Source organism: Glandiceps talaboti, chromosome 8 (genome assembly GCF_964340395.1).
Source record: "Glandiceps talaboti chromosome 8, keGlaTala1.1, whole genome shotgun sequence".
NCBI classification, from domain to species: Eukaryota; Metazoa; Hemichordata; class Enteropneusta; family Spengelidae; genus Glandiceps; species Glandiceps talaboti.
The window spans coordinates 23,298,802-23,311,774 of record NC_135556.1 but is presented as its reverse complement, the minus strand read 5'-3'; the positions used below and the strand labels follow the sequence as shown (position 1 = coordinate 23,311,774).

At 35.0% G+C, this 12,973-nt stretch overlaps 1 protein-coding gene across 1 annotated transcript; it reads left to right on the top strand.

Annotated features, from left to right (window-relative positions):
* Positions 1-7,083: 7,083 nt before the first annotated feature.
* Positions 7,084-12,463, top strand: LOC144438410 (thymosin beta-11-like). The gene is made up of 4 exons (XM_078127426.1): positions 7,084-7,155; positions 9,345-9,440; positions 11,361-11,619; positions 12,205-12,463. The coding sequence occupies exons 3-4, from the start codon at positions 11,481-11,483 to the stop codon at positions 12,264-12,266; spliced, it is 201 nt and encodes a 66-aa protein (XP_077983552.1). The 5' UTR covers positions 7,084-7,155; positions 9,345-9,440; positions 11,361-11,480; the 3' UTR covers positions 12,267-12,463.
* Positions 12,464-12,973: the final 510 nt, after the last annotated feature.

The window sequence follows — 12,973 nt, the reverse complement described above, 5'->3', positions numbered from 1 at the left end:
GATTTCTGAAAAAGCGCCCATAAAAGTCTGGAAACTCTCCATTTGCTTATATAGAGAACATAACTGGCAACTTTTTTGACACTTTAAAACCAAGTAGGGAAACTGATTTTCCAGTACCATGTACGTATACTAGTTTTTTTTTATATCTCAAACCTCAATACTATGTCTATAGTGATGTGCCTTTCTCAGTCTGAATTTGCTGGTTCAAAGATTCACAAAATGATGCGGCTCCTTCTGTTCGAATACCTGTGAGTGTCAAATGCATGACATATGCCCTTGGATGCTGACAAAAGGAAAAGGGGCATAATTTGCCAAAAATCTGAGATCAGTAGCACCGAAGAAAGCCTCTCGGGCTAAACTACTCAGAAAATATTAACCACGGGAACGAATAATACGTTTTCTTTCGAATTCTTTCTTACATTCATTTCGCTGTTCTCACGTTGGATGTCATTTCTTGAGTCTTACTAAGAGACTACTACAGTACTAAGAATGAAGTAAATATCAACTGTAAATTACGGTTTAATGTATTTGAATAGAATGAAAAGAAATTTGATGGCTTAAAATTAGGAGAGTGATTTCTACAGCCCATTTCTAGTTACCGTTCATCGGCTCTGTTTGATACAACCGTACAGAAACCAATACGAAACTGCATAGTCTACAGTAAGATAGTAAGATTGCTATTTCTTGATGCATTTTATCTATTATGAAATAAACCAGTGAAATAACCATTTGAAAAGTACTGCAAATATACGTAGACATGTCTGGATTTAAGTGTGGATTTGATGTCTGCATAGTGGCATTTTTCGTTCATTTCATTAGAAAAATGTCGAAAGAAAGTGTATTCTTTCAATTTGGTTATCTTAAAGTGTAGCATGTGCAGTTTCTGATTGGTTGTTGCATGGTCGTTTTTCAAACAGAGCCTATCATATATGAACGGTAACATGAAACGGGCTATATCATGGTAAGTGTTAACACACAACGTAGACGTTCTATGTTTTTAACCACTCAAAAATACATAGAAACATTTCCAACCTGAAATTGTCAGAGTATACAAATTTGGCTATTTTCGCATAAATTAGGTTACCCGATTTTTGTAACCCCTGTGGATATTTCAGTGCATCTACCTGGCCAACCAAATTAACATAATTTGAAGATAAGGTATAAATTCAAACAGCGCAGAAGCCTGCTTTAAGTTCTGCCTTGCTGACTTCGGTGATCAACATGGTCAATGAAACTTACCAGGTTCCCATGTCCTTCCCGGCTACGTGGACCACAACACTAACTGGTATAGTAGAAATACTGGTCATCGTTACTGCGATAGTCGGCAATCTCTTATTCATTCTTGCCGTTACGCTAAAGAAGAAATTACGTACAACAGCAAACATTTTCCTGCTGAATCTAAGTTTCACCGATATCCTGTCTCCGATACTGATTTCATCCATTACAAGTGATGCTTTATTTCGTCGGAGATGGAACCTAGGGTTTGACATCTGCCGTCTTCACAATGCGTTACAGCCTATTCTGTTAGAGATCTCGGTTTGGTTGTCTGCCTCTATCGCTCTCAATAGATACATATATATCGTGCATCACGAACATTACCATCGACTGGCTAACAGAGTCACCACGACTATGGTAATTTTATTCAGTTGGTTTTTCCCAACTATCGTCAACGCTTATATGTTCATTTTACCAAATAGTTCACGCTTTGTTCCCAATATGTATGTGTGTTTTTCTAACACCGACAAACGTGTCTTCATATTACTCCTTTACGTACCGTGTATAATAACTCTACTCTGCTATGGTTCGATTCATCTATACATTAGACGTAGCAGAAGACGCATACAGGCTCACATGGCTAACAACCAAATGCACGACAGTCATCAGAACGGACCAAATCCACAAGAAGTCCGGCTGATAAAAGTTTTGCTTATTCTTTTTGCGTTGATTATCCTAAGCTATTTGCCCTTGCCTTTGATATTGATTGTTAACCAGATATTGGGAATGTCGCCACCAATACAAGTTATGATTGTCCTGTACCCTTTACAACATCTAGCCGGAGTGATCAATCCCATCCTGTACGGTATGAGTCATAAACACATTCGAGCCACTTACAAAGAACTGATATGTAAGCTGATCTTTGGTAGATGCTGTGGTCCGATGCAGGCACACGACATATCTCCTACGACTTAAATATATGTTCTAAGACGACACCGATCCCACTTCGTTCTTATGTACATGTACACCCAACTTCCAGTTAACAGAAGCTTACACTTTTACTACAAACAGACTTGCGAAACTTCAAAATCAACAAGAACGGAACATTTCACAACCTCAACAGTTATCAACTGTTTTGTTTACAGTAAAACCATTGGAGGAACACTCTGGTAAAACATAATTATCTTTTGGAAATCGAAATTGTCAAGTAACGAATCGAAGTTTATACATTAAATTGATAGCTATGGATACACATATCAATGTAAATTGCATGTTATTATTTCACATATTTTTTTTCATGGAGTATATCACATTGTAAATCATTCTCTCATGTTAGTACATTTTTCAATCATATCTATATTTTGTGCTGACTGAAATGTGTACATTACTAGTATAATAGTATTGTATATTAACCACAGACTAAGTCATATGTTATAGAAGTGAATATAGAAACGCTTTGTTCATTTTTTTGTGGTAGTATTATTATTATATACTAACTATATACTTAGTCGTGTGTTGTAGAAGTGTACATACACATTGTCCAATTATGTGTGGTAGTATAATTGTATATTAACTATAGACTAAGTAATATGTAATAGAAATGAATAGAGAGATGCGTTATTCAATTTGTCTGTGGTATTGCATATCAACTATAGACTAAGTCGTATAGAAGTGAATAGACACGCTTTTCCAATTTTGTGTGTAGTAGAATCATATATTAACTATAGACTAAGTTGTATAGAAGTGAATAGATACGCTTTTCCAATTTTGTGTGGTAGAATCATATATCAACTATAGACTAAGTTGTATAGAAGGGAATAGATACGCTTTTCCAATTTTGTGTGTAGTAGAATCATATATTAACTATAGACTAAGTTGTATAGAAGTGAATAGATACGCTTTTCCAATTTTGTGTGGTAGAATCATATATCAACTATAGACTAAGTTGTATAGAAGGGAATATACGTACACGCTTTTCCAATTTTGTGTGGTAGAATTATATATCAACTATAGACTAAGTTGTATAGAAGTGAATAGATACGCTTTTCCAATTTTGTGTGGTAGAATTATATATATCAACTACAGACTAAGTTGTATAGAAGTGAATAGATACGCTTTTCCAATTTTGTGTGTAGTAGAATCATATATCAACTATAGACTAAGTTGTATAGAAGGGAATAGACACGCTTTTCCAATTTTGTGTGTAGTAGAATCATATATCAACTATAGACTAAGTTGTATAGAAGGGAATAGACACGCTTTTCCAATTTTGTGTGTAGTAGAATCATATATCAACTATAGACTAAGTTGTATAGAAGGGAATAGATACGCTTTTCCAATTTTGTGTGTAGTAGAATCATATATCAACTATAGACTAAGTTGTATAGAAGGGAATAGACAAGCTTTTCCAATTTTGTGTGTAGTAGAATCATATATCAACTATAGACTAAGTTGTATAGAAGGGAATAGACAAGCTTTTCCAATTTTGTGTGTAGTAGAATCATATATCAACTATAGACTAAATTGTATAGAAGTGAATAGACACGCTTTTCCAATTTTGTGTGTAGTAGAATCATATATCAACTATAGACTAAGTTGTATAGAAGTGAATAGACACGCTTTTCCAATTTTGTGTGTAGTAGAATCATATATCAACTATAGACTAAATTGTATAGAAGTGAATAGCCACGCTTTTCCAATTTTGTGTGTAGTAGAATCATATATCAACTATAGACTAAGTTGTATAGAAGGGAATAGACACGCTTTTCCAATTTTGTGTGTAGTAGAATCATATATCAACTATAGACTAAGTTGTATAGAAGGGAATAGACAAGCTTTTCCAATTTTGTGTGTAAATAGTAGAATTATATACATGTACTAAATATAAACGTTTTTATTCAATGTATATTAACCATAACTGTATAATAAAATTTACATTTCTAATGTATTTTTTCCACGTCAGTTTCATTTCATCTTGTGTTGGTTGTCAGATATTTCATCTTTTCTTCTAAGGTGAAATTGTAAATGAACAAAACTGTGCTTTAATATCCGAATCGATCGAATTTGAATTTTGTTTTACTTTCGGGTTCCTTCCTTGATTTACAATTCAATGTATACACGTACCTACCTACATTCAACGCTGTATAGCCAACCTTATTAAATCTATAAGTAGACAGTAAGATACGTCGTGTTGTTCAGCCCCATCAGGCTTCTTAACTTTAGATGAGTGTTAGCTGAGCGTGGTACGAATGTATGTATCTTACAGACTAATCTAAAAGATACGGCATTTATTATCATTGGTGATGACTAACTCCTATACTGATATCAGATACACGTATATCAGATATACAAGACTAAAACTGACAGATTATTGCAACATGTGTATATATACTCATAAGTACAAGTACTAGTATTACATGTAACTAGTTATCACAACTCGGCAGGTACATGGTGCTTCATCATGACTTGTCAATGAATAGTTTAGTCCGTGCTACAACTCCTTATCTATCCTGTTGCTCACCTGTTGCTGTGTGCGTGGCAGAGAATTATATCGAAGCGCGCCCCCTTGCGGTTTCGAAGATGATTATGCTTTTGCAGACTGGTGCTTTTGTCATGCTATACATCTTACACCATAAACTACAAACTTACACGGAACTTCTTTCTTATTCAATATCGGAGATATACTACAGTGTCTTTACTCCCATCAGTCCTATTAATTTCATATTCCTTATGGATAACAAAACTTGGCACGAATTAGGTGCAAGTGAAAGCCGGCTTTGATAGGTTTATTTGATTACGTGATGTTATTTAAGGGCATTGGCATACTTTGTACATTTAGTTTGATAACACAGTGACTCAGTTGTAAAAGTTAGACGTTGGTAACATATATGAACGTGATACTGATGAAGTATAGTGATATGTGGTTAGATATCTATTTCGGGGGTCGTGTTTGCGCCTAGGTCACGGTGTTTCTCACACTATAAATGGCCCACATTATTTTGTACGTTTTTATAAGTTTTACTTGATAAACAATATGTAAGCATGAAGAGTGTGAAAATATAAAGTAAATATTAGTATATGTAAATGTGAAGAATTATACCTTGTACGAGTCAAGTTGAATAACAAAATATGGAATATATACTCTGGTCATTCTATGTCACGACAACGTGTGTCCAAGTCACTGATTCTGTTGTGTTCGTAATAAAAGTCAAAACGTTCAAAATTGCCATTATTTCCCCCGATTTTTCGTTGATATTACTGGCGCTGGTATAATTATGTTATTCTCTAATACTTCGCCGGAAAATACTTGTGACCTAAGGGTCACTTGTGTTTTCCTAGGCTGAACGAAGAAAAATATTGGAGAATAACATAATTATGCTCATCATGATATATGCCAAAATGCATAGTAATTAGCATAATTAACATATTTGGCCAACATTTGATTATGATACTGTTTTCGTCACAGTATCATATTTTCGTCACGAATTAGCTTGACCTAAGATAAATTTTCAATAGATATGCTATTTCGGTCGGTCAAACAACATATGGATATGGTTTCGCAGAAATTCCTGCATACTAATTAGCGTAATTACCATAATATGTGTTAATCGACTTGTATATCTCTGTATATCAACTGGTTTCGTATCTGTAATCGTGGGCTAACTGACATCATGATACTTGAGAAGACCCATGCAAGGAATGGTATACGTATAACCAACTTACTGACAGTAAACATGCATCACTTGGATTTTTTTCAATCCAAATCAAATCTTGTTACACTGTATATCAAACATCAATTCATAATATATATATATGAATATTCTTATTTTTGAAAGGGTGCAAAAAACTGTATTTCTGAAGATGCAGTGTCTTACCATTCAGAGGAGACATACTATCTTTTGAGTACGATCTCTTTCTTTGTTACACGTATTTCATTGACCACCAAGTGGAGGAGTACATATTGCGAAAGGCACAGTGTAACCACGATAAAGCGGCTTTCATATGTGAGAAAACTCTTGGTGAGACAGTTACTTAGCATGTATGTATGTATGTATGTATGTATGTATGTATGTATGTATGTATGTATGTATGTATGTATGTATGTATGTATGTATGTATGTATGATAAAAAGTGATGGTCGACATGTACAATTTCGGAAACGATGACAGCTGATTAATTATTAATTTATTCACATTGTCGGAGTTCAAGTGACCACATATTGTGCAAAGAATCATGTTAACACAATTTAAGGAATTAAAAAAAAATTAATTACAATTTCGACTATGAGATATCACGATACCTTCACTATATACACGTCGACACATCCTGTATTCAATATTGATATTTAATAAACAGTGAAAATGAATCCCCATGGTCCTTTGTATTACATGTATTCCGCAGTGTGCCGGAAAAGTAGGCTACTAGTATATGACGTGTTGTATATTGTTTTGTGCAAAGTCAGTTTGCTCTAGGAAAGATCAATATACAGTAAATTATAATCACCTTCTCAGTGTTGAAATTAATAGCGTTCCTACTCGTTGATAAGAACTACTCAATAATTGAATTACAAACACTGAGTGTGCAAATGTTTGCTTACAATGATCTTCAGAAGCATTATGGCTTGTTTCCCTCTCCAATTAAAAATAACATTTTCTCCCTTTTCCTTTCACAATTCGCAATTTGCCTAATTTCCACTATAGAGCATTATATAAGAATGCAAGTTGAGAGACCAAGATACATTCATCGACAACCATTGTATCCATGGGGATACAATATTACTTTATTATTCGTCATATACGCGTAATTGAAATATGAATTATTAATATTTTCATCATAATAATATATGGGGTCATTGGCTACTGGAAGACTTCATTTCGTTACGTTTTGCATCCGGTTTACACGTCTTCATACATCTAGCGTTGTCACCGTCAGCCTATTAAGGTAAGTCTGATCGTATTTTTGCAATTCAAAGACAATCCTATCCTAAATACAAATGTAAATACTGATTTCACGGCTGTAGCATCCTGCCCTTGAACGTACATGGCTCACGTCTAGGTTAGATATACGACCGTGTGTATTGAACGAACTGGGTTGTTTATAGATCTCTATGACAATCAAATATGGTCATGGTGTCATGAATGAGAAGCTGCTAGACTTGAAGCAAAACCGAGCCAGATATCATTATTCTGAAATTTCTTCCTTCGTGTCTTACAGTAAATATGGCGTAGATGCAAGAGACGGCTATTTACTGATGTACATAGTTTAACTCTCCAACCATGTTTATGTCTGTTATGGTAATGTTAATCCGTAGGTTGTCCATCAACCCATAGGTCAATCAGTCAGTCATTCCACCTACCTGTTAGTCTATGTCTGTTTTCAATCTCTTGTCTGTCCGCCTGTTTACATGTATTGTTTATCTAAGCTTATATTGAAATATTATGTAGGATATTTCTATCAAGTACATTTACATGTCTATCTTCACATAGAGGCCACCTAAGGAACATATTATTTTTTTTAAAAGAAGACATAACATGTATAGAAAACCTGTAAATGAAATGAATGTATATTATCATTATTGGCTTGTTCTACGTAAGAACCATCGAATGAATTATCAACATATTATCAACAATTATCAACATTACATAGACTAATATCGTGGCGATGAACAACACGTGATACATTCTAATCGCCAATGTGATGGTAGACATACAAACGACCAGGAGTAGTGTATAGCTCTAGTTCATTAAAATGTATTGACTCGTGGCTTCATAACCCCATAACTACACAGTCATCATCTCTGTAGCAACCATGCTATTTTAATCCAAAGTTCATAATGTTACAACAAAAACTCATCAATATAGTGATATTAGGCGTCAAATACATTATTGGTCATAAGTGTGACATTTCACGGTTGCTGAGAAATTGACAATTACACCAACCATTTACGAATTACCTGCTACACTACAAAGCCTTTCAACCGTTAGATTTTATTCTGGTGAATGTAAGCATTTGAATAGTGTTGGGTAGACTAATGACATTATGGTGGTGTACATTGATATGTTACTAGTCATAATAATCCACAATGGACTACTTTAATATTACTCTACAATAAAACTCTGTTCTATTCTAAGCTTCAAGCTATATTTCACAACTTATAAAAAAATATATCTTAGTCATAATTTGTCGTCCCAGTATGTTTCTCTCTCCCCTCCTCTGTGTCTCTCTGTCTTTCCACATCTGTCTTTCCACATCTGTCTGTCTGTCTGTCTGTCTGTCTGTCTGTCTGTCTGTCTGTCTGTATGTATGTATGTATGTATGTATGTATGTATGTATGTATGTATGTATGTGTGTGTGTGTGTATGTATGTATGTATGTATGTATGTATGTATGTATGTATGTATGTATGTATGTATGTCCTCCCTTCTCTGTCTCTATCCCAGTCTCTTTATGTCTGTCTGTCTGTCTGTCTGTCTGTCTGTCTGTCTGTCTGTCTGTCTGTCTGTCTGTCTGTCTGTCTGTCTGTCTGTCTGTCTGTCTGTCTGTCTGTCTGTCTGTCTGTCTGTCTGTCTGTCTCTCTCTCTCTCTCTCTCGCATCACATTTCGTCATGTAATCTAGTTTTAAAAATATAGCACAGTACGGAAATCATTAATTATCCAATGTGTTTCATCTGAACATCTGTGTACACAATACAATTAATGATTGAAAAAGAGATTGCTTAAGATCTTCAATGGTGACATTGACTTTCTTATGTAGACAAGATAAATACTGAAATATTTCACCTCAGAATTCTCAACAAAGGACAATCAAATCGTAATTGACGTCATCGCTGTTTGTAGGGTAACCATGACAACACGTATACTATACGACGTAAGACATGTACTGGAGTGCAATCAACATGCGTACACAGCCTATATCTGTGTTCAAGTAATATTTGGGAAGAAGCGATTAAATGTTTCTTTAGACAGAAAATAATAATTTATCACAAATTAGCTTTACCATTTGGAACTCAGTGTTGACTCTATCTATGGTAGATATTTTGGTTACACCACGTAGCAAATACCCAAATTGTTGTTTTCAAATCGGTATTGTTCCTACTGACCCAATGAGCTTATGCATATTTTTCTTTCAGCTAAGCTTACGGGCAGTCACCGTTTGACAGGTACATTCACAACTAAAACCTCAGAGTCTGTTGACAGTGAAGTTGGATAAAAGCGAGTAGCTTGAGGTAAGAATCATTTTTAGGACTGACTGTTATTTTTTCAAATATTTAGTAAAGTCGATATCAGAAGGTTGATTGTATCAGATATTGTAAAAAGTATGTTTTCTATTATGATTATGTCGTCTCTGCGTACCGGATCTGACACACAGAAGCTGGTCAGCCTTGGTATGTGACACAACTGTCATGTAATGTATGTACACATAATACATACAGTAGATGTGATGTCATAGATAGAATGCTAAACTGTTGTATCGTATGGAAATGTACAAAGTTTGACATTAAAAGCCTATTTTGTTGCTTTCAGTTATTTGAAATGTCGTTAGAGATGACTACTTTCACCATGTAGAATGTACCTGATAGGGGTATAGAGGGTGACAAAATTGAGTATAGCCCTGGCAACGTCATTGTAGTTCGAATAATTTTTTAGAGGAGTGGCATCGGTACTGAATGCAATGAGGTGTATGTAGTATAGGCACAGTGCAGCAAGGAGTGACTTAGAACAATATAATGTAATTATAAGAAAATCTGAAAGAAATGAGTGTGGAAAAGAGATCTAGAGTGGAAAATTGACATAGCAGACAACACCGTAGACTAGAGTCTAACCACCTGGTACTTGAAATCAAACCCATACCGTTATATAGTAGTCTTAGAATCTGAAGAATACATCTAATAGTTCTGAGAGGTACTATTATGTAAGCAAAGATTCTTTGCCATGTTTAAGGGTGATTTAGATAAGATTTGGCGTATCATGGAACTGGACACAGGACAAAACAGTTGAAAGAAAAGGTCGGTAGATTAGACCAGTGAAGTGTAGTATAGAGTGAATTGGGGGAGGAGTAGAATAATGGAGTAGGCATAGCGGAGATGTAGGACAAACTGCGGCAGAGTTGATCATGAATGGAAAATAGCTAGGGTATTGTAGAATACTAGAGTGGAATACTAGTATATCATAGTCCCTCTATTAGTAATGGTTTAGTTGTGAATAGACCTAAAGGAATGTAAATAGATATGGAGTAGAGAAAAATAAAACTGAAGAGTACAGTAGAGTAGAGTAGAGTAGAGTAGAGTAGAGTAGAGTAGAGTAGAGTAGAGTAGAGTCAAGAAAATATAGAAGAATGTAGCAAATGTAAGTAGGGATACTCATGACAATCAAATTGGTAATCCGAAAAAATAATATCTACAAACCGTTGTCAGTATACTGTGTTGTCCCGAGTTTGCAAGGCGAAATGTGTTCCCATTTTTACTTTCCAATTGAGTTGAACATATCTATTCACCCAATTCTGTCTTGTGGAACGAACACTGCCTCGGGGCTTTACATTTGTAAAGATATATTTTAATTATAGTTGTATCGCAACTTCTATGTGTAGTGTGTCTAAAGACTGTATCTGAACAAGTATGGAGTGATAAACTCGGCGTATGTTGTCAAACATAATTAACAGACATTGTACTGAAAACATTCCAACATAATGAAATGGACAACTTTGTTATATTATGACACGAATGTGTGTACACAGAAACAGTTGACAAGTGCCTGACATGGTTTGTTGAAGGGAGAAAAGAACGGAAAACTAATCTCCGGAATACCTCACTAAAGCACTGACTTGTAAAAAATCCCTTTATTGAGTACTAGCCAAGCGTAACGTAGGTAGCTCTGGTTTCTTGGCGACATTTGAAAAGTTCCATAGCACTAGCTGTCGACATACTAGTTTATTGCGTAGTGTACACCGTGTCAAAGTTTCTGCTGGGATATTTAAAGTTTCTTTGTACGTCGTTGTTGCCACTGTTTTCTCTATTATTCAATAATCTCCTTGGCAAATGAACGTGGTGTCATGAACATGTTACTTCTGAGTTGTGTCGTAATACAACAACATTGAAGTTGAAATTACAGTGTCTTTTTAAATCCCTCTGTTTCTCTATGTTTACTAGATAAGCAAAGACCCGAGGCAAGACCCAATCTAAGGCAGAAGCTGGTAACGAGTCCTCGTGTGAACGAACAGTTCTGTGTTGCACAGACAGCGAAGGATCGACTGCAGCGTGCTCCTGACAATGAGTACCAGTAAAAGTGGACAGAATAAAAACAACAATGTAACCATGAACAATCACATGGAGGAACTGAAATACTTTGAAAAGACAGAGTTACGAAAAGTAAAAACAGAGGTTCGCAATACACTGCCATCGAAGGAAAGTGAGTATCCATTATTTTTTTTAAGAAAAGAAAAATGTTATTGAGTGATATGATTGCACCAAACAGTAAGTATTTATCTATGATAAAATTTGATATATTTTATGACTTCGATGTGATGACATGTTTCCCCTTCCGACGCAATTAGTATGAACAATTTGTACTCAGTGTTCAGTCATGCTCCAGTGTTTAATACTGTCAAGACATAAGCTCCTGTATGATGACACTACGTTGTAATATTTGCTTAGATAAGTAGCCTTTTCTATACTGAAGTTTATTTTTTTCTTCAAGGCGCTACTGTTGTATAGAGCGCCCGTGTAAATATGTCAGTCATCGAGATACAAAAATGTATCCTGTTACTATACCTTCATAGTGGTATGCGGTGTAAGAGAAAACGGTACCGTAAATTGAAACAAATATATCCCCTCAGTAACTAAATCTAAGCCGTCATACATATAAAAAATACATTATCAGCACATACTAGATGCATAATATACCACCATATTTGTATATTTCATCTACATGCTGAGTGTCTCAGGCTAGACATAAACAGTAACGTAACATATTATTTTCTTTTTCGTATTTTAGCAATTGAGCAAGAGAAGGAGTCAATTCAGAAATGGAAAGAGCATAGATACTACTGGTCTTGATATTTATAGATAAAACAATGAATTTAAACTTCGCTGAAGACTCGGACTACTGTGGATTCCGTATAATATCAATATCCGAGGATCATGCATATTATAGATCATGGCACTCTTTCTACCAGTTGGATACGGATTTCCAAGTGTTGAATGCTTTCTGCTGCCATTGACAATTTCGACCTCCTAAATCGTAAAATGAAGAAACTGCCGCGAACAATGCTGATTTGAAACTACATAAAACAACCATATTCTCCAAACTTTTTGTATGACAGTACATGTACACTAATTTCATATTTAGTTGGTACACTCTTGAATTCCGCTGGAGCGACTTTTTTATTATCCAAAGGAACATAAAATGAATCCGTACTACCTACCTTACTGTAGGTAAGTTGTTTTTAACCACAGCTTCTTTCCTTCACATTCACAAAATGGAGATTGCACAATGCAAACGAATGAGTTTATTATTCAAATTATTTTTTTTGTCAATAGTGCAATTCCATTAAAAGGCATGGTATTTTTTCATATTTGTTTAATTTTAACAGTATACATGGTCTGTAAGGTGACTTTCTATTGTTGTTCAACATGTTAGAGTGTATTTTATCGCCCAGTGGCTGTGTTGAAGTTCGTGTTACCCACCCAGTACAGTGGACTGAGTCTATGTATATCCCAAAAACTTCGCAATAGAAAGTCTTTTTTTGCAAGAAGAGTTTTAA

Excerpts from the sequence above, each read along its gene's own strand:
- LOC144438410 (XM_078127426.1), top strand. The coding sequence starts at position 11,481 with ATGAGTACCAGTAAAAGTGGACAGAATAAAAACAACAATGTAACCATG. Across the intron at positions 11,620-12,204 it reads TACACTGCCATCGAAGGAAA|CAATTGAGCAAGAGAAGGAG; the intron begins GTGAGTATCCAT and ends TTCGTATTTTAG.